The 20,954-nt window shown below is 41.8% G+C and overlaps 2 protein-coding genes across 4 annotated transcripts; one reads left to right on the top strand and one right to left on the bottom strand.

Annotated features, from left to right (window-relative positions):
• The first annotated feature begins 615 nt into the window (after positions 1-615).
• On the top strand, positions 616-5,547 carry hsd20b2 (hydroxysteroid (20-beta) dehydrogenase 2). 2 transcript variants are annotated; one of them, XM_086308433.1, is made up of 11 exons: positions 616-883; positions 2,280-2,326; positions 2,784-2,859; positions 2,936-3,046; positions 3,138-3,205; positions 3,309-3,353; positions 3,454-3,488; positions 3,580-3,661; positions 3,798-3,863; positions 3,958-4,107; positions 4,192-5,547. In XM_086308433.1, exons 1-11 carry the CDS (start codon positions 616-618, stop codon positions 4,303-4,305), a joined length of 1,062 nt encoding a protein of 353 aa, XP_086164559.1. In that variant the 3' UTR covers positions 4,306-5,547. The 2 variants fall into 2 exon arrangements, with proteins under 2 accessions (XP_086164559.1, XP_086164558.1); XM_086308432.1 differs by having other exon boundaries at positions 3,958-5,547.
• Positions 5,548-8,676: 3,129 nt separating this feature from the next.
• slc12a9 (solute carrier family 12 member 9) lies at positions 8,677-19,620 on the bottom strand. Of its 2 annotated transcripts, none has more exons than XM_086308430.1 (14): positions 19,363-19,620; positions 17,380-17,617; positions 17,134-17,268; positions 16,895-17,032; positions 16,483-16,785; positions 16,274-16,381; positions 14,053-14,164; positions 13,819-13,976; positions 13,653-13,735; positions 13,449-13,573; positions 12,160-12,352; positions 11,886-12,060; positions 10,760-10,906; positions 8,677-10,664 (listed from the first exon to the last, which is right to left on the bottom strand). In XM_086308430.1, the coding sequence occupies exons 2-14, from the start codon at positions 17,582-17,584 to the stop codon at positions 9,838-9,840; spliced, it is 2,709 nt and encodes a 902-aa protein (XP_086164556.1). In that variant the 5' UTR covers positions 17,585-17,617; positions 19,363-19,620; the 3' UTR covers positions 8,677-9,837. The 2 variants fall into 2 exon arrangements, with proteins under 2 accessions (XP_086164556.1, XP_086164557.1); XM_086308431.1 differs by lacking the exon at positions 19,363-19,620 and adding an exon at positions 18,762-18,928.
• Between the last annotated feature and the right edge of the window lie 1,334 nt (positions 19,621-20,954).

The following is a 20,954-nucleotide window of genomic DNA, read 5'->3' as shown; positions in this document are numbered from 1 at the left end:
ATGGGACTGTTTCTACTGACAATAAAAGGTGACAGATTGTAACTGCAGCTGAGATTTATCAGCTGTCAGTAGCTGTCACAACTACGTTATTGCTTTTATCTGCACTGACACCATTTGATGAGTCGTACTTCCAGGCTTTTGACGATTAGATTCACATGTGATTGCTGTTAGAACCTGCTGCATCCTGCAGCGCGTTAAAGGGAAATCCTGACATTTATACGTACCATACAGGACTCGGGTTACAGAAAGAGCTGTATATTGGAGAAAGTAAGCTTGGGCTTGAAGACAAAAATAAAAAACAGAAACACTACAACTGCAGCATGTTTGAAAGACATCTTAACAAAAAACTTTGCATTTTGTGCCATCGGACATGACAGTTACAACTAAGAGCTTTCCCTTGTCGTTTAGCATGCTTACGATCAACTGCAACTTGATGTTTTTATGTTAAGTGAACAAACTCTTAATAATATCATTATGAAATTATAGTGTACAACTCTGTAAAGACTCAAAAGCTTAGGTGTGCTTCCAAAAAGTGGTCTGTAATGGAGGTTTAGGGCCATATGTGTCCAGCAGGGTCACCTTTCATGACAGCAGCATTCAATCAGGGGTGGGGTAATGTGGAGGAGGAGGGGCGTTACAGATAAACAGTTTTCACTGCCCAAAGTTTGGCAGTTGAGCCACTTTTTTGGCATTTTGTACTCTGAGCTAGAAGCAAAGGAGCTCTGCAACAAGATGTTGTTTGCTGACCTACTGGCCATCATTGGAGGAATGACTGTGACTTTCTACCTTCTGAAAATCACTTGGAGATGTTGGTGTGGATTTAGAGAGTTTGTTTTATCATCAAAATGGCAAGTGGACTTGAGAACATACGGACAATGGGCAGGTAAGGTTAAAGAAGAGGAATTACAGCGTACTCTTCAAATGTAACAGTGCCAGCTGTGGCGGTTTTAGGGTCAGGACTGCAAAGCCCTGGACATGGTACCTCTTTTCTTAACATTTTTATCATGCCAACTCTCAGATCATCACAGTGTCTTCGGTTTACATAGAACTGACTGGTTTGCAGTCAAAATACATGTGTTATCTCCCGTAGAATGATATTATTGAAATGGAAAGAGCCACTTCCACCTGTATATGGGCAATGGGTTAAGGATGTCATGTACTATACTCAGCTGGAAAAGATCCGCTACACTGTAAAAGGTTCGGTTCGGGGGTTCTATGACACATGGCAACCTTTTCTTACTTACTTTGAAAGATTAAGTCCGGATACTATTGCTTAATGTGCGTGTGAGTGGGTTTTTTTTTTTTTTTTTTTTTCTCTTGCTGTTGTTCATTTATTTTATTATTCACTTTGTATCTGTAACTTTATTTTATTTTATGTTATTTTGTCTCTCCTTTCCTCTCTGGCTGGGTTTTAGTTACACTGTTCTGGGGGGGTGGGGGCACAACTGTCTGTTAATTTTGCCATAATTGTTGTTGGAAGCAATTCTTTGTTCAATAAAAAGACCTTGATAAAAAAAAATAAAATACATGTGTTATCTGCTGCTATGTTGGCCGCCACACAAATCTCTAAGCTTATCTGGGACAGGTCTATCTATCCCCAGAGCACAAACTAAACAAGTAGAAGAAGCGTTTAATTTTAATGCTCCACGTATCTGAAGCAAACTCTCAGAGAACTAGAGGCCTGCTGCAGCACTCCGTTCATTTAAATCAAGGCTGAATACTCTGAAATCACATTCTTACATTCCACTTGCAACTTTTACTCTTGTGTTGGTTACATTTCCTCCTAAATGCTTCTAAAATTACATTGTTACTTTGGAATGACTCGTTGAGATGAGGCATGCAAATAAAGTTGCATTTGAGGTATATGTTTATCTGCACTAAATACAAAATAGTCTAATTCTACACGTGAATCTGTAACTGGATCTTTTTTATTAATAGATACAATTTTGCCCTTTTTTTTGACTGCTATTATTCCAGTAAACCTATCAGATGATACTGATTTTTATTATTCTGCTTTTTGATATCCTCTGTCAACTAGCAATCTTACTAGTTGGTTATCACTACATTCACAGTAATGCTGGTTGTGCCGTACTGCTGATCAGAAATAATGGAAGTTTCTGCTTTGAATCCACATTTAAAAATGTATTTTTGTATAAGGAAAGCAAAACACATTATCTTTGTCCACAACAAATCCATGTTTAAAACTCCTGCTGGGTTTGACAGGAGTGTTGAAAGAAATAAAACTGATCTGACGTTTTTCTGCTTTCTCCTCTGTGCAGTTGTCACCGGTGCCACATCTGGTATTGGTAAAGCTTATGCCACTGAGGTGAGTCATCAGCTCCCCTTAACAATCGCTCTCTCTCCCACACACACACACACACACACACACACACACAGCTATTTTGTAGCCGAGACTTTCTTTTGTTACTTTTGTCACTTCTTTTCACGGAAAACAGAAAGTTGTGAATTTCAGTATCTTATAATGTAGCTGCGTTATTACGATGGAGTTTTAGGTAGTGTGTAGTCATGCAGCAATTAATATCGCCTCATGATGTACTGTTGATGTGATAATCATTCTTGCAAATATATTTTTGTTCACGCAGTGTGAAAAATTATCAATTTTACAGCTAGCTTATAAATAAGTTTTCACAGTTAATAAAATTGTTGATAGTAAACTCCAAGACCAAGACATGTGTTTTTTAAGTTCAGAATTATAAAACAATTTGACTGACTTTGTCTCCTTGTTGTGTGACAGCCACAAACTCTCTCTTTTTCTCTTCCAGCTGGCACGAAGAGGCCTGGATATTGTTTTAATAAGCAGATGTGATAACAAGCTTCAAACTGTTGCCAGAGAAATCGGTGAGTTCAAGGAAAATACTACTTTCTGCGGCTATTGAGACAAAATAATCAAAAATATATTGTTTGTTTTCGTCAGAGGGTGTGTATGGAAGAAAGACTCAGACCATCCCAGTGGACTTCACACATGGCTACAGTATCTACACTGCCATAGCCAAGGAACTACAAGGCCTGCAGATTGGAATTCTGGGTAATACATACCCACCTACTTTCCAACTTGCCTTTTTCTTACATACTTACTTACTGAAGCTGCTAATTTTGCATGTCCTTATGCCACATAGTTAACAATGTGGGAATGACCAGTACTGACTGTTTTGCCTATTTCCTGGAAATACCGGATGCTGAACAGGTAAGCGTTGTCGTGTTTTAATGTTATTAAACAGTTAATGAACTGTTTAATATATTTCTTCTGATAACAATCCTTTTTTCATTTTCTGTGTTTTTCTGACCAGAAAATCACTCAAGTGATCAACTGTAACATACTGTCAGTCCCTCAGGTGAGAGGTCTTTGTGGGTATTTCTGAGTAATTTTCACAGCTTTCTCCAATAAATAACCACTGATTGATACCTAAATGAGTTTATGTTGTCTCAATTCAGATGACCAGACTGGTTCTCCCAGACATGGTTAAAAGGTAAAGACAGAAACATTCAAATTTAAAGTGATTATTAGGTAGCAAGGTATGGGATGATGTAATGGATGTCTGCCTTCCATCTTTGACCCAGAGGAAAGGGGCTGATCATCAACATCTCGTCTATGACAGGTGTCCATCCACAGCCTTTGTTGACGCTTTACTCTGCCTCCAAGGTGCTGTTTCAGTATGACGTACTTGCACTCATTGTTTCAGATATACGCTGACCCCGTCACACTGTAATGTTTTCTCACTGGCACACGGTTTGATGATGCTCACTTGTTGGTTTGTCTGTTTTCTTCTTTATTCCAGACTTTCGTAACATACTTCTCTCAGTGTCTCCATGCAGAGTACAAGTCAAAGGGAATTACTGTCCAGGTAAAGTGTGCAACTCTGGTCAAATTTCAAAATTTCATTTTTTTTTTTTTCAGTTAAAAGCCAAATAACTCTGGCTCCCTTAATCTCTCCTCAGTGTGTGGCTCCCTTCCTGGTGTCCACCAACATGACAAAAAATGTGAAAGTGAACAGCTTCATGAAGAGCGCTACAGCGTTTGCTCGTGAGGCTTTGAACACCGTGGGTCACTCCAGCTGCACCACTGGCTGTCTATCACACGCAGTCCAGGTCAGTTATAAAGTGCTAAACTGTTATAGCTTAGAAATGATCCCCTCCAATACGTTAACATGTCACTTTTCCAACAACTTACAGAATGCGCTTCTTACAATGCTCTTGCCGGACTGTCTTCGGATGTCGACATTCCTCATTAGGAAACTACGAAGCTCATGCAAGAAAAACGATTTGACCGGTGAAAACAGGGAGTAGTCATGTGACTCCATCTGCACTGATATTGAGGTTGTTTTTTTTCTGCAGGAGAAAATTATCACTCAAATATTACTGAATTACTTCAACTCTATGGTGAATAAAACCCATTCACGACTGTTTTAACTCTTAGACAACAAACTGGTTTCACCGTTTTACCTTAGGCATGTTGACATGGTCAAGATGACCTGATGACGTTCAGAATAGGGATGAAAGGTGATCTGTGTGACTTTGTATGTGGCTTGGTTTGCTTTCAATCAAAGGGTTATTTCATACCCCTGAGAGAGTTTGATTGCTCTTTCATACAAATATGAAAAAGTAGTAAACTGATTACAGTAGGGGTTGGCAACCCTAGGCATGCGTGCCACAGTTGGCACGCAAAGGGTTAACTGATGCCACGCCCATAGCTGGACTGGCCGTCAGGCATACCGGGCATTTGCTCGGTGGCCCGGTGACTTTTTTTTTTTCTTTGTAACTGTATAAACAATGAAAGGTGGTGGATTGGCCAGATGCTGGTCGGTGTGTAAAAATAACTCAGTTGTTTGGTGGTGGCTGTCAGGGCAGAGACGTTTAAAGGGGCGGGTGCTTAAAGCTAAAAAGGGGCACATTGAACCAGGCTGAATAACAACAACACACATTCATCAAGAATCTAATATGGGTAACAAGGCAAAGCAAACGTAGCCTATGTTTTACCTGATGGGTACAATGTTGCTGTTAAGGTGTTGCTGCTGCTCCTGCTGCTGATAGTGCTGGAGGGCAGGGCTGTGCTGATCTGAGACTGTAGACATTAAAAACTCCATAGGAGAGATGGTAGCTGATTAAACAAGTGTCATGAGATAATAACAAAATGCAAAGATTGGTGACAGCGCTTGGAACCATAAGGCAACAAAAAACTGAGAAATAAACTAGACTGTGATTCACTCTTTGCTTCTCTTCTTCCTTCCATCCCATCATTTCATATATCACTCTCCACTTGCTGTCCATCTGAGAACAAGGCACAACTTGCTATTGCAATAAACTATTATTTAATTATCCACACTTAACAACTCTTACACTTAATCTATAATAAAATGATGACAGAAAAATGTTATAGAAGCAAAACATTTCAGTTGTGCTTATTATTTTTGTTTATACTGGAATATCTCTCCAACAACTGGTACATGTGTTAATGTTACCTGTGCTCTTTGTAATCCAGCTGCTGAGGGATCCATTACCTTTAGTAGCCTCATACAGCTCCTACTGTTTCCTCCTCATGTCCTTACCAGGCATGTCTGGACAATGTTATATCATGAGTAATAATTTAAAAATCCATATACATAAAACACACACATGCACACACAGTGACATTTTAGACCTTCTTCAGAATACTGTATATACTGTGGGCACAAGTTTCCATCATGGTGCTGATCCAGAATCCTTCCCTTATTATTTATTACTAGAGCTACAATAATAAAGCAATGAGGGGAAAAAAGTAATAAATATGAAATAATGTATTTATGATGATTCCATTTGTTTCACTATCCACTCTGTGCAGGGAGAAAGCTTATTACATTTTTAAACTGTAGAGATACAATAATTTTGCTGCTGTAAAATCAGCATTTTGTCTTATTTAAAATATAAATCGAATATAATCTGTTTCTTAATGTACGTTCTTTAAAATACAGCGTGTGTTTTTTAAATATTATAATTATAATCATTATTATGTGGACATGCATATTAGATCGTTTTTTAGTGAAATATAATCCCCCCAGAAAGGCAGGAAATGCTCTGTAACTTACTTTAAAACTAAATATGTTCCCTAAAACGGTGACAGAGCTACAGACCCATGACAGCCTTACCCAGTGAGCTAGCAGCTATGACCAGCACTACTTGTGCAGTTAGGACAGGTAATGTTTGTCGCGCTGTTGCACACACAGCACGCTCGTTTGTTTCAGTTCGTCAGTTGCCACAAGACAGCTTACCAACGTGTACGTAATAAGCTAATACTCCTGTGTGCTACACACTACAGTGTACGCTGTACACCTACTTACTGGTTTTGTCGCATCAGTCTGTGTCTCTGAGTTAACTTGTGTTTCTCCTACAGCTCCGGACCGCAAAAAATGCGCGTGCTCTTTGTGAGCTCGTTCCCGGCTCGTAACCAGCGCGTTCTGCGATCATTGGTTAAATGTGATCATGTGACTAATACAAGCCAGATCCTTTTATTTAGCAAAACTGTGATTAATAGTTAAATATTATTGTTGAGGGGCACAGACAGGACTCCGCACGCACACACACATATAAAAAGAAATAATTTCAAAAAAACAAAAAAACAATTGCCTCAACAAAAGGGCACTTTGGGCACCCATCAGGAAAGGGGCGGGTGCTCAAGCCCCTTCCGCCCCCCCCTCTGCACGTGCCTGGTGGCTGTGGTGGTGCTTCCTCAGATTCAGTAACATTAGCAAGTGGTGGAGGCCAGCAGGTGGATGAGAGAAAGGGGAGGCAGGAGGAGAGACCCAGGCGGCCGCCGGTCTGAGTGTCAGGTGAACTGAACTTCAGGTAAGAAGTTATGACCTGCAGTCCATCTGGGTCAGATATAAACCAAGTTTAGGTGGAGTTTATTTTCGTTTTGCTGACTTTTTACAGTCAGTTACAATAACTCTTACTGCGTACTAGCTAGCATGACGGAGTTTCTATACAGCTGGGTGGGTGCTTTGATGGTACTAATAGTGAACTTTATTTTATTCATAAGGTTAGTTAGTAGAGTTGCCAACCGTCCTGTAAAAAGACTGAATCGTCCCGTATTCAGAGAAAATATTATGCGTTTCGTATTGAGGTGAAAAGGAACAGTTTGTCCCGGACTTCAGCTAGAATAAAAAAAGACACAAAGCTGGAGTTATTCTGTCATTACGCTGCACAGTTGCCTCTTCTTCTCTCATTCTCTCCCCCTCTCTCACCTGTTGCTACTTCAATCATGAAACGATCAATGATCCGCTGATCGTTTGTTTATCACCAACTTTGCACCAGAAAGAGGAAACCGCCGGATGTCGCGTTAAACAACAGCAGCACGTTTAAGCTTGATCAGCTGTTGTTAGAATGTATTTAGTATTACTTTCTAGTAGCTGATGTTTGCTGGAGCCACAGCTGTAAAAGCTGCTGGCCATGATATCGGTTTGTATATCTGGTGAGAGGGAAACATGCAGATGAAACCAGAAGATGTCCTTACTGAATCATCAGAGCTAAACAGGTGATGGAGAAACAGGTTTACCTTTTAGGTGACATGAATGAGTTGAAGGGAAGTTATGAACTGTTTCTGAGAGACAAATAACACCAGGATCCTTTTTTTTAATGTAGCTGACAGCTGGTAACTGTGCAGGGGCGGGTCTAGCAAAGTTTTGCCAGCGGGGCCAGGTAGGGCATTAACAGGGAAAGGGGGACACAAAGAAATACCTTCTTATTCTCATTTAAAATGTCTAGCTTTTAATAAATAATTATCTGAAGCTTACAACCAAAGTTTCCATCTGGTGTAAAATGTATAGAAATCATATATATAACATCGAAGCAGCTGGAATCCACAGCTGTGTGTGTTCATGGAGCTTGCATTTTCACCTGCTGGACATCACTACCTGACAAGTTTAACTGTCTTCAGAACATTGCAGAGGCCTTATTGACAGTATTTGGTTCTACATATCTGTGTAAGCAGATTTTCTCACATGAGTGTCCTCAGGTAGCCGTCTGAATGCTGGACAGTCGGAGACCTATGTCTCTGAGTGGGAGACCAGAGATCACATTAACATGTGTGTCTCTGTATTAACAAACATGCCATATTGGCCCAGTTTATTTTTCTTATCATTGTTGTGAGGAGACCATAAATAACATTTGTATTTTCTGTTGTATAGTTCATTTGCTGTTATGGAGTTCTTGTTATGGATAAAAAGTGTCTTTTTTTTTTTTGGTTTCATCTGTGAACAAATATAATTCTATAAAGTGGTTCTATATAGTGTGTAACCGTTAATATAGAGCGTTATTAAATTTATTGCTAATGCAATCATATGGCACACTGACTTCTGAGGAAATTTTAAATGGCACTCGTCATCAGAAAGGTTGCCTACCCCTGGATTACAGTAAAAACACTAATGCAGTAATCAGGAAAGTGAGCAATCAAGAGTGCAAACTGTGTTTTAATGAGATTAAGATGAAAAGTGCATCAACACAACAACTTCTATCTTTAGCTGTGAAGTATGTGGAAAAACTACAGCACTGTATAAAAACAATGAGAAAAGTTAACGTGGGCGGAGTAAATTATTCTGCAGTAAGAGTAGTGAGAATGACTTTTCTGATGTGAGAATTGCACTGAAGGCAAAGAAAAAAAGAATCGTAATACAACTGGCAGATATGTAGATTTGATCTGTTTTTATTACATTCTGTGGTTTGAACACATAAGTGGTTACAACAAAAATATTAATTTACGTAACAGCTCCAGGGATGACAACAGACAGTGCCTGTGGCAGTAATTTCAGTAATATTAGAGTGCAAGAGTCCAAAAGTGTTCTCATCAAGCACAAACAAGAACACGCTGATGCTTTTTCAGCAGTGACAACAAACTCGGTGTGTTGTGACATCTCATGTTGTAAATATGGTTACTTGAATATTTTGTAAAAATGTGATGAAAACTTGTTTGTCTTTACTGGTCTGAAATGTCATCCTCACCATGAAAGACTGAAATATGATTATATGAAATATATTTGTTCAGCGTTATTGTTATCATTATTTATCACCTCCAACGTAACTGAATAACCCTTTCTGAAGTACTTTTAGAGTCTGCTCTGCTAGCACCAAGTCCAATCCACTTTTTTTTTTTTTTTTTTAAATAAACACAAATAATAGCAACAAATGTATCATTCTAATGTCAAAACTGTAACAATTCCTTTTATATCACTGGGGAAAAAATTCATAAATTGGCATGAGGACATGAAAAACAACAACAAAAACAAATAAATACAAATCTGAATGAAACAGGGTCCCAAACAAAAGACGTCTGTGGATCTCTTGGTCCAGCAACCAGCAGAAACATGAGAGCGAAGGAACGAAAGTAGGCAGCAAAAAAAAGTACAAACAAAAAGAACACAATGCCATTTAGAAACTGAACTAGAGGAATTCATTCTGCACTCGTTTTTGTTAATCCAAAGCTCAGCATTTCAGCACTGAAATTATAGACAGATATATTCTATATGTAATGCCCTGGGCAACCCGCGCAGCTTAAAACAACGTGCTCGTTTGTTACGAAGAGCCTTTGGCCTGATTTTGTTTAGACAGGTCTGAAGATAATGCAAGAAGAAGGTTGTATCAACAAAAGCAAAGTATTCTCCCGGTTCCTGGTTCAGTTGAAGCCAGTTCAATAGTTCAAGTATATAAAAATAAGGAAATATCATATTTAAATGAAAGACCTCAAGTGCTACTTGACCATCGTTGCTACCCGCATTTAAGTGAACAATGAGATAAGACACTATTTCAATGACAAATCGTACTGCGATGACAAAAAGTCATCACCGCACATGCTCAGAGGTCAGTGTACGTGACTGGGGTGACGCCGTGAATTAGAAGCGTTGGACCCAATTCATTGGTCACTGCTTCCAGCTGAGCTAGAAACACCTGTGACTGGCTGCGTTGTGAAGGAGGTTGAGGTAAATACAGGAAGCGAACGGTAGCTTGCGAGCTGTGCTCCATCAACATGTGGTTCACTGCTGACAAGAAGCTCTTGGACGGAGCTTGTGCTGGCTCTGCGGTGGGAGTGTGGTGCTGCACCACAGAGTCCCATGGCACGATCTTTATCGACGCCCTGATCCTCAGCTTCCTCAGCAGCTCTCGAAAGGCCTCTTCGTTGACCATCCATCCCTGGTCGCTGGAAGCGGTTCCCACGTTGAGGAAAATTCTCATTTTTGCATGCCGCCATTTGTTGGACATGTTGAGTACGCAGGCCATCTGCAGCAGAAAGAGGCTGCACACGTCCTCGTAGTCACGGCTGCCCGGCTGGAGCAGGTTGAGCGGCCACACGTCTATAATCCGCTCCGAGCCGTCAACCTTGCTGTCTTTATCTTCTCCCTCTAACTGGAAGAAATACCGACCCAGGCACACGCTCTTGTTCATTTTAATGGCGTCAGAAATTATCCCAACGTATTCCTCTGGTGCGAGCCACCGCGGGCTTTCTGCATCCCGGACGGGGGGGAAATGAGCCTGCAGTGAAGGCAGGTCAACCCCAAAATTAAATTCATCCTCGCCGCCTCGTTCCACTGCTGTGTCGCAGAAGGCAGAGTCCTGCAGGAGGAAGTCCTCAGGAGTGCAGCTGTCATAGAACCCCAAAATCAGCATGTTGGGCTTCATGCCACCTTTTAGAGGAATGTAGGAGTCAGCACATAAAGTAACGTCACACTCTGGACTGAATGCAATCACCAGAAAAGCGAGGAGACAAAAATGAGCTTACCTAGGCCTGTGATGCGAAGCAGATGCTGAGTTCCCTGTCTGACAGTAGGAGAGAGTGTCAGGTCAACAAAGGCCTTCACCCCAAGTTTATCAACTAGGCTCATCCAAAAGTTGTACTGCTGCTGGACTGGATCTGAAGGCAAGGTGTCTAAAACACAGAGTAGACAGAAAAATACATTCACCAAAACTAAGCTGAGAGCTTCATTTAATAGATGCAATTTCATCAAGGAAATGGTGAGTGGTAAATGGACTGGTTCTTATACAGCACTGTCCTGCTCAAGCACTTAAAGTGCTTTATGCAACATGTTTCATTCACCCATTCATAAAAGCATGTTTTTCTATGTCTAAGTGCTTTCTATCTGATATTCACACACATCCACACTCAAATAAACATCTGGAGCAACTCAGCTGGAGCCTCTCCAAGATGCCACAGAATGAGTCGAACCCTGGTCAGGTCCCCAGGCTATCGCAGGGCTAGCACATAGAGACAGACAACCATTCACACTCACATTTGCACCTATGGGCAATTTAGAATAATCATTTTAGCTAACCTAACCCACACAAACATCAGAACATGCAGACTCCACGCAGAAAGGCCCCAGCAGGATAGTGGATTGTGGCAGTATGGATTAAGGATTGAATAAAAAGAAATGTAGTTCCGCAAGGCCAAATCAATAAGGAGCTAATTATCTATCTGAACCCTCAGTTTGAAGCTACTGTGCCACAGGAAAAAAGTCAAGTGCAAAAGCTCCTGCACATTAAGTCCCCACAAGGAAACTTTTCATGATGGTATGTGTGATCAGGCCTGTCAGAGCTCATATGAATCCTACAACTTACAGATGACTGCAAGTTGATTCATAGCGTCAGGCTTTCCAGGCACAGGACATCAAAAGGTAGGTTTTAGCTATAAATACACAATGTTTCAGCACTACAGGTAACAAAATGCTTTGGTACGAATTAGTCACAGAACCCAAACAGTGCAAAACTGATACTGAATGTGAGTATCTGAGGCCTTCAAACAACAGCAGCAGCAACTTCAGTTAAGTCATAAGCAAAACCACAACGATAAGAGTAATTTAATACTGTTAGCTGCAGACGGCCATAACACGCCACCTAATGAGCATTACCCAGATCTCCCAGCTGCACATGACCCAGCACATACAGTCCTCCCTTCTTCAGCTGATTTACAAACAGGATGAGCTGGCTGGAAGAGCGGGGGTTGGCCACCATCAACAACACCTGCGGCCTCCAGAACTTCACGTGGTCTTTCCTCACATCCAGCATCAGCAGATACTTGCGCACCTAAAAACCAGAGCGGATAAAGGGAAGCGAAACTATTGAGAAACTGTAGTGCATGCTGGACTTTGTGTGTATGAGTGCGAGTGACTGTGTCCAGATAACCTGGTGGAAAATGAGAGCCTGGCTGATGTAGCCCCAGCTGCTAGTGGGCGATCTGTAGTGGAGGAAAAGCAGCAGCAGTAGGAGGAGCACGATGCTGCCCGAGGAGTACACGGGATTGATGACGAACATCATGGCCAAACAGCTCACAATCCCCAGCAGGCAGGTGTGCCAGGAAAAGAGCTGGAAGGTTGGTCTGTTAAACACACACACAGACAAGACATGAACAGCACGAGCGGATGGATATCACTTTTATGGCAATATATGTTTAGCTTTTGTAGTGTCACAGAACAAGTGTTTTCTTATGTCCTTCCAGAATTGATTAATTGATTACACTTTCATGGTACCATAGCACAATGTTAAATGTAGGCACAGAAGGACTAAAATGCTCTCGGGCTGTGATATTTACAGTCCTGTTACTAAGTGCTTTCAACTGCTTTGCGGTCACAATCAAATCTATTAACCATTTGTTCTCTGAAAATGTCAGACGTTTTTTGAAAAATTACCATCACATCTTTCTTGTCAACACAGACTCCTAACAATTAAACAATAACCTCACGATAATACAGAAAAGCAACAAGTTCTCACATTTGCAAACCTAAAATGTTTTTCACTTTTGCTGGAAACCATTCAGATTATAACCAAAATCAGCTAATGCAGTGACACATTATTGCTGCAGCTTCACTGCAACTTATCCTCCTGCTGAATTCATGCTAATATGATGAAGCTTGCTGTTGTCTGTTAATGTAACGACATTGTAGGTTCCACAATGTCAACAATGAGTTGCCACTGACAGAGGTCAGCAGACACCACACAAGTTTTTATTGTTCTTTCACTACTGGTTGATCAGTATTTATTACGACTCTACTTAAGACATTTTGCAGAATTTAAAACCTTAAGCATGAGTTAAGCATTTTAGTCATTAACATGTGCATATTTTGAAACTAGACATCACAAGCAAGCTGTGGCTCTGAATCAAAAAGCACTGGGCACAGCATGATAGTGTGGTAGCAACTTTTTACACATATAGTGCTTTATCAGCTGTTTTACACTAAACAGGGCTACATTTTATAACATGAACACTATGCTAACTTGCACATTAAGTCAAAAGTTTAAGTGTTTAAAAGTGTTTAATGAGGTGATTAATCATGCAAGTAGTAAGGTTTTGGGTCCATACGAGTTAACCTTTAAAAAAAAAAAAAAATCCTAGTTTAAAGCATTCGTCCATTGGCTCCATTTTTTTTAACCCAGAGGCTACAGCCATCTTTTAATATACAGTCTGTGCTCATTACCTGAAATTTGGAGCTGATGCCCACTCAAGCGCCAAACAGGCCAAGTCAACTGCAGCGTAGGCAAGTAAGTAGAAAACAGTCACCAAACCTGCTATCACATTGAGCTCCCCTGCAAACACCACGCACTGCAACAAGCCACAAACTACAGGTTAGTCAACCAGTTCCAATTTCAAAAACAGGGACCTGCGGGCTGCAGGAACTCACCTGTGTCAGGCCCCAGGTGAACAGCACCGCCACCCAAGGATTTCCTGAAGCTGATGTGATGGCAGCTGGGGCTAATGGCAAGCCTTTGAGGAAAACCATTAAAGTTTCATAATTAATCCCATAAGAAGTATAAAAAAATATTTAAAAAAAAAAGGATGAGCCTTACCAAAGAGGTGATCCAGAGCAAGAGCATGCAGGATACGGGACGCTCCTATCATGGCACACATCGCTGCTGACAGTGAGGCGCAGTATATCCCAATAGTGACAAACGGTGGCCATAAGTTGATCCGTTGCAAAAAGCCATAATCTTGAATCAACAGGGTCCTAAAGAAATATGTTTGTTATCATAACTCAAACGTCCTATTTTTATGTCATTTATATTTGATAAGCCATTTCCGACCTGTCACAGGTAGCGCTGATCATGAGGAAGAGCAGGACGTAGACGATGAAAGTGTAACTGACGGCTATGATGGTGCCTTTAGGGATTGCAACACTCGGATTCTTCAGCTCCCCTGCAGAGATGAGTGGAGTAAGAGCTGCTGTCATGAAGTGCATGTTTATGTACGTGAGACCAATTTTTGCATGTTCATACAGTATTGTGCAAAGGTCTTGAGCCACCACCGATTCTTTATACTTCTCTGATAAGGAGCCAGACTATTATGTTTCAAGGAATAGTTCTCCAGGCTTTCAAAAGAGCTTTTGAATTGGCCGCTTCTTCACTCATTTACACTCCAGTAATTGCACCTGACCATCTCCAGAAGAATGTCTTTCATAAGCCACTTCACACTGACACCCAAAAGACACCTAACTCAAGGGATGAACCAGTGTTGCGTTTACACAAAACAGACAACTTAGCGCAGAACCAATTTTAAATTGTACCTTTAGGCACTTTGTTACCAGCAACGTGTTGCAAAAACACATCATTTGTTGCCGTCTAAGGAGCTTGGAAAGAAAAGCGTCTGGACTTCTTTAAGTTGCTAGAAGACGTTTCACCTCTCATCCGAGAAGCGTCTTCAGTTCTAAGGGTCAAATGGTGGAGAGTCCCAGTGGTTTGCGACACGAACTGTCCGCCATCTATAATCCAGTTTTGAGATCCCTTCCCAGACGCCTTAACGCCCACTCACACCCTGGGCCATCTGACCTCAGGAAATCACATGATAGGGTGGGGCTAGGTTTCACAATGAGCTCACCCGAAACCCTGGCTGATTGGGACCCACACCCAGTTTCACACCTCGGCTCATGTGATTAGGTAGAGGATCATCAGGGGGTCCTTTTGTCCCTCTTTGGGGGGATAATACTGCCACTGGGTTTAAATCTGGGACTCCCCACCATTTGACCTTAGAACTGAAGAAGCTTCTCGGATGAGAGGTGAAACATCTTCAAGCAACTTAAAGAAGTCCAGACGCTTTTCCTTCCAAGCTCCTTAGACTACGATGACCTGGATGACTGAGAACCTTCACAGACATCATTTGTTGCCATTTCTTAAGAAAAGATAACAAAGTTTGATAGATACAAAAAAGTATTTTTTAAATATTTACATGATTCCCAAAGAGCTATCAGCTGAAAACTTGACACATGTCAGCTTAGTGTGCAGCGTGTCCTTAAAAACTATTTGGAACCTGGACAAGTGGAGAACAAACGTCTACTTGTCCACTTGTTTCCAGGTCTTAAAAAATATCCACAATATTATCTGAAAGTCATGCCCTTAAGAAACGAGAAAAGGTCCAGCTAAGGCCTGACAGAGAACTGAGAAATAAATCTCGTCCACCAGTTGATCCATAAACTGTTCGCTGAAGCTTTATCAGAAACAATCTCTGTGAAAGGATGGCTATCAAGGAATTCTTAAGAGAAAAGGAAATATGTACAGAGGAGGTCAAGGATATTTACAGCCATCTGTGAAACACAGTGGAGACTCTGTCAAGGTTCTGCACTCCATTTCAGTCAGTGGTGTCAGAGACCTTGCTAAAATTGATGAAATTATGAATGTCATCAGTTTGCAAACATACTACCAATGCAGAAAAAAACCTACCTGGACAGAAAAACCACACAGTGGAGCACGATCAGCATCGAAGCATTGTGACAGAAAATGGAACAAAAAGCAGCCAACATCCAAAGACGAGCTTTGAATGTCTTTCAAGAGGCCTGGAGAACTATTAGTGAAGACTACTTAAAGACATGACAGGGTGCATTAAAGAATAAAGTTGAACACACCAAATATTGACTTTCAAGCTTGTTAGACTCTGTTTTTGTCTTTTCCTCTCATGTTTTCATGTATCTTTGCACTTTTCAATAAATTACTCCATGCATTTAAATTCTTTCCTCACAAAATATAAAGAAATGAGGGATGACTCAAGACCTCTGCGCAGTGCATAATGCACCATGAGGAGACCTTGAGAAAACAGTCAGAGATCTTTTGGGTATTGCGGTAACGCAAGATAATATAAGAAACGATAACAGGAAGTGAAAGTCCTGCTTTTAAATCTACCACTAGATTTTGGTAGAAACTGCAATATCTGCCTCTGAAATGTCGTTCAAATAATCAAAAAGACGTAAACGTTCAAGAAAAAGGAAAGTATTTAAAAATATCGCTAGTAGCACTGTCACCCCCAACAAATTTTCACCTGACATGTTGGCTCCAGCCATGATTCCTGTGCAGCTGGTGAACATGACCGCAAACACGGTGGCAAAAGACATGACAGAGTTGGTGCTGTAGTCCAACGAGTAACCAGCTAGAGAGAAAGGGGGGAAAAAAGAGGAACCTCAGCAAGACCTTAAATAGATGCTTCCCTGTCCTTACAAGCATTAACACTTGTGGCCCATCTATACTTACGGCCCAGGTTGTTCTTCAGTGTGGTGGCGCTGAAACCAGTGTAGCTGGCGTTGTAATGGAGGGTCTGGTTGCTAGGTCTGTGGTGGGTAATGATGAATTCTTGAGGTTTGACTGCTACAGAACTGATGAAGACAGACAGCAGCGATACAGTGACCACCAGAAGGATGACGAAGGCAGTGCGGGAGTAGATGTGGGCGCCCACCAGACACACAAGCAGACACAGCAGAAGGATTACTGCAGAATACAACACTGTGCACCAGTAACCCTGGGGAAGCACCCGCACGCCCGTGGACACAGGGGAGTCTAAAAAGAAAAAAATCAGGCAGAAAACTTGTGGGATAAAGTAAATGAAGTAGATCATTTAATGGAAAAAAGATATATATAGTGAAACAAAATACGAGTAGGACCTTACCGGGATCTGCTCCAAATACATCAAGTATGGCTTCTACGAGACCTAGAACATAGCCTCCACATGCAAAGATTTTTGCTAGAAAGAACATTAAACCAATACTTCCTCCAAACTCGGGTCCCAGAGACCGGCTTATCATGTCTGATTGTGTTTTTGTTAAGGCTTATGGTTCATCTGAAACTGTGGCAAAGGATGATTTAAAAAAAAAAAGAAGTTTGAAACAGTTTGGTCTGTAAGGATACAATACGCTCCACCGCCCTGTATCGCACCATTGGTGGAAATAGCACAGATGGACAGTATCGTAAGAGATATGATGGTGTAGGCTACAACCACCATCAAAAGAGCCTGCAACAGGCCCGCATGACCAACCACAAACCCTGCAAAGAAGGAGATCACACCACGTGAGTCACTACAGCACAATGACGTGAGCCATTAAAAACATGCCAAGCATGGCTTTTTTAAAATCTGTTCAAACATGCGCCTCTCACCTGTTCTCAGAAATAGCACAATGCTGAACATTGAGAGGACAGTTGGCACCATAACACCGAAAAACGTGTTCAATTTTCGAGGATTCTGATTTGGCGTCCCGGAGCTGGATTCTTGGGTGGGGTCCGCATCCGTGCCACATACCGCTGCAGTCACATTCAGACCGCACACCCCTGAGGTGATCAGGGGCGTGTGTTCGTTTGACATGGCTGCAGAGAAGAGGTTCTGCTTAGTCTACTCCTGTGGAAAAAAAGAAACCAATAGAGACCGTTTTAAAACCATTTTGAAGCAGTTCTACGGAGTTTAATCTGCTTCAGGCAGGCAGCATCTGAACTTGGAGTTGATGGCCTGAGTCACTTCTACCTTGTCTGTCTGCTTTGTGCACAACACAGATTGCTGTCATTTGTTAAGCCCAATTTATCTCTCACTTATCTCCCATTCTCCTTTTGTTGACTTGGACATATGAAAGCCTGCAGGCTAAAGGGCGTGGCACGGTCAATAGGAACTCCATTTTCACACAGTTTTGAAATCACGCTGAGAATTTGCCTCCTCGCCCCTTTCAGTGCCTCCTAAAAACAAGTGATCATCATGTGAAACAACAGCAAATGCCCTAGAACGTCTTATAAATACTTACAAGCCCTGATCAAGTAGTTACTCTTCACCAGCTGAGAATTAGCTGGTTTAAAAGTAAGTACTTTTGTTTTTTCTTTATCATCACGATCAAACGCTCACATGCTGCAGAAAGAATCTGCAGGCCAAGTTTATAGCAGACTTCATTATGAAGTTCCTGCTCACACTTCAGGTCGGTATTTGTAGTCACCTGATTCACAGCTGCTTGTCTGTTTTGACATACAGGAGAGAGGAAAAAAAAACAGCAGCCACCTCAGCTGAGCAGCAACCAGGTGGCCTTGCGTGTTTTGTTCCTCTCAGCATTCGCTTTGTAATTGTTCCTCAAGGAGATATTTTTCATCACTGAACCAGCAGAGCAGCTTTCTGAAAGCTATTAGCTCAGCTACAGAAATCACATGATAGGAAACCCAGACTGCCACCTAAGTCATACACAACAGAGCTTGACTGAACACGCCAGGTACATTTTCTCCAAATTATTATAGAGGGTTCTAGCTAGCAACTGATTTATGTCAATGATACTATCTGTTAAATATCGGATTAGTTATTAGACAGTTAATTTAGATCTATTTCTCAAGGATAACAACAAAAAAGGGCAAACACTTATTGGTGTCACCTGCTCACATGAGGTTTTCCTTTGTCTCATTTGAGACATAAACTAAAGAAAGCGTCAGAAAGGCACTTGAATTCACAGAGCTTCTCAGCTGTTATTTGTTTTGTGTTAGTTGCAAGTCTTTCGTAAATTACATAGGCTTACCCCCATCATGACAAACGACTTCTTGGTGGTTATAAAAGGGAAGTTAAGCATTCAGAGATAGCCACATGCATCAGTTTGTGAGTTCCTGTATTCTAGTTGATGCTGAAACGGGCATTATGGCGCATGCTCTGCAAGATGCTGTCAGTGACGCACTGTGCTGATGTTTACGATGATAAATGATGATGATGACGAAAACCACGATTCAGTCTATCGGGAATTATAGGCCCTCCTGGGTCCCCGGACCCTATTTTTATAAACATGTAGGTAGGTAAAATAAATCACCGCTTCCGTCACATGTACGTTGGATGAGGGTGGAGCAACTGGAGCATAAAAACTTTACATCTCCAGAGAAGGGTAAATCGGGGCAAAAGCTTAACTATGCGTGTGCTGGTGCATTTTGGGTAAATTTCTCCCCAAGCCCGACGGTCAGGAAGTTCGGGCCGGCTGATCCCGCCATAATGTAAACAACACAGCTGATCTAAATGCTCCTGAACTGTCATTCAATCGGCAAAATCAAACATGTTTGCCACGAAACGCGCCCCGTGATGTGATGTGCCTTCCCCCCGCCCCCAGCTAAAACACCGAGCAGAGTCAACCTTACCTCTCGGCACACTTTCAACCACTTCCTGCTTGTGAACTCCTTTTGTTGGTTTGGAAGCTGGGTGTTTGGTTGAGCCTGTGTCAGTTGTGTGGAGAAGTCTCTCGCGTCAGATGCGCAGTAGACTCACAAATGTGGAAGCAATGGGCTGGCTGACCGAGATTAGCTTCCCCTAGAGTTGGATGCTGCGAAAGATGTGCTGCCCAATAATAATACAACTACCGCGGCACGCCTCGTTCCCTCTGTTATTTGTTAAAAAGTGTCACGGGAGAGCTGACACTGCTCATGTGACTGCCTACAGGGGAGGGCAAAACATTACAAATATGAGGAAAGGTACTGCTTGTCAGAGAAAACCACGCCCCCAACTGGTGGCCTCGCCAGGGCTTTATAAGTCACTTTAAATAAGTGTAGAAGAGTGCAGGTGATGACTCTGGATCGCAGTCTGTTCTGAGCAGCCTGTACTGAGTACTGTATGAACACCGGCTCATTTAGCACACAGTATAGGTCGATCTGTATCCTGGAGTGCAATGCCATTTCTTCCCTCCAGGGGTCACCAAATATCAAAGAGGACTTACTGGTCAAACATGGGCACCGACTAAACCTGTCAAATAATGGCGTTTTTCTTGATTAAAAACAAAAATAAAACCCAAAGAAAATCAATCTGTTCATCTCCATCCATTCAACTCCAGGAAATCAAACCACTTCTCGATGTAATCGAGAACGTTTGTGCGGGAGTTGCATAATGTCGGTGGGTGCATAGCCTGCAGACTGAAATGTCATGCAGCATGTGCCCTCGGAAGCACTACTGCAGTATCAACATCTGATCAGATGTTTGCAGAAGGCTCTAGTGCACGAAGTGCTGTGCAAAAGTCTCGAGCTGTCCCTCATTTCTTTCGTTTTTGCTTCCAAGTCTTGTAATTTATTTATTTTTTTTAAAGGTATTGATTGGTTCTCCAGGTTTTTTGAAGGCCTTTTAAAGATTTTTTTTCTTTTTGGACACTGGCTGCTTTTCCCCTTATTTTCAGTTGTTTATTAAGCCACTTAACATTGACCTTTGAATCATTCAAGCTCAAGAGATGAGCCAGTGTTGTGTTTACTCAAAACAGAACACTTAGCACTGAAATCTGTACTTCACAATTTCCACCGTAATGTGAAGTGTGCTACCAGAGGAGATAGAACGTTGGACCAGGTGTACACCAACATGGCGAATGCGTACAGAGCCCAGGCTTATCCCCACCTGGGTCTGTCAGACCATCTCTCCCTTCTGCTACACCCAATATACACACAAAAGATCAAGAGCACTGGGATTACAACCAAAACCGTGAGAACATGGCCGCAGGATGCTATTCCGATGCTTCAGGACTGTTTCCACTGCACAGACTGGGATGTATTCAAGGTGCAGGACACTGACAATCGTGTCGCATTGGACAGTTACACCTCCACTGTCTTGGACTACATCTGTTTCTGTGTGGACAATGTAACAACTTGGAAACGATTCCGTGTGTTCCCTAATAATCCACCCTGGATGACACACGGAGTTCAACAACTTATTCGAACAAGGAACAACGCTTTCAAATCCGGGGACCAGGAGGCAT

This window comes from Aulonocara sp. 'chitande type north' Nkhata Bay, linkage group LG10 (genome assembly GCF_057382095.1).
Source record: "Aulonocara sp. 'chitande type north' Nkhata Bay isolate Kocher_YH1m ecotype deep benthic linkage group LG10, A_spYH_male_GT1.1, whole genome shotgun sequence".
In the NCBI taxonomy this organism is placed as follows: Eukaryota; Metazoa; Chordata; class Actinopteri; order Cichliformes; family Cichlidae; genus Aulonocara; species Aulonocara sp. 'chitande type north' Nkhata Bay.
Note: the sequence above shows the minus strand (reverse complement) of the source record. Positions and strands in the feature narration are given on the sequence as shown.

What these genes read in the sequence shown, in the direction of transcription:
- hsd20b2 (XM_086308432.1), top strand. Translation starts at nt 616, where the DNA reads ATGTGGAGGAGGAGGGGCGTTACAGATAAACAGTTTTCACTGCCCAAA. An exon ending in CGCTTTACTCTGCCTCCAAG is followed by an intron (nt 3,662 to 3,797) that starts GTGCTGTTTCAG and finishes TCTTTATTCCAG; the next exon opens with ACTTTCGTAACATACTTCTC. An exon ending in CAAAGGGAATTACTGTCCAG is followed by an intron (nt 3,864 to 3,957) that starts GTAAAGTGTGCA and finishes ATCTCTCCTCAG; the next exon opens with TGTGTGGCTCCCTTCCTGGT.
- slc12a9 (XM_086308430.1), bottom strand. Translation starts at nt 17,584, where the DNA reads ATGTCAAACGAACACACGCCCCTGATCACCTCAGGGGTGTGCGGTCTG. An exon ending in ACAGGGCGGTGGAGCGTATT is followed by an intron (nt 17,033 to 17,133) that starts GTATCCTTACAG and finishes AAACACAATCAG; the next exon opens with ACATGATAAGCCGGTCTCTG. An exon ending in GGCTGGAGCCAACATGTCAG is followed by an intron (nt 14,165 to 16,273) that starts GTGAAAATTTGT and finishes TCATCTCTGCAG; the next exon opens with GGGAGCTGAAGAATCCGAGT.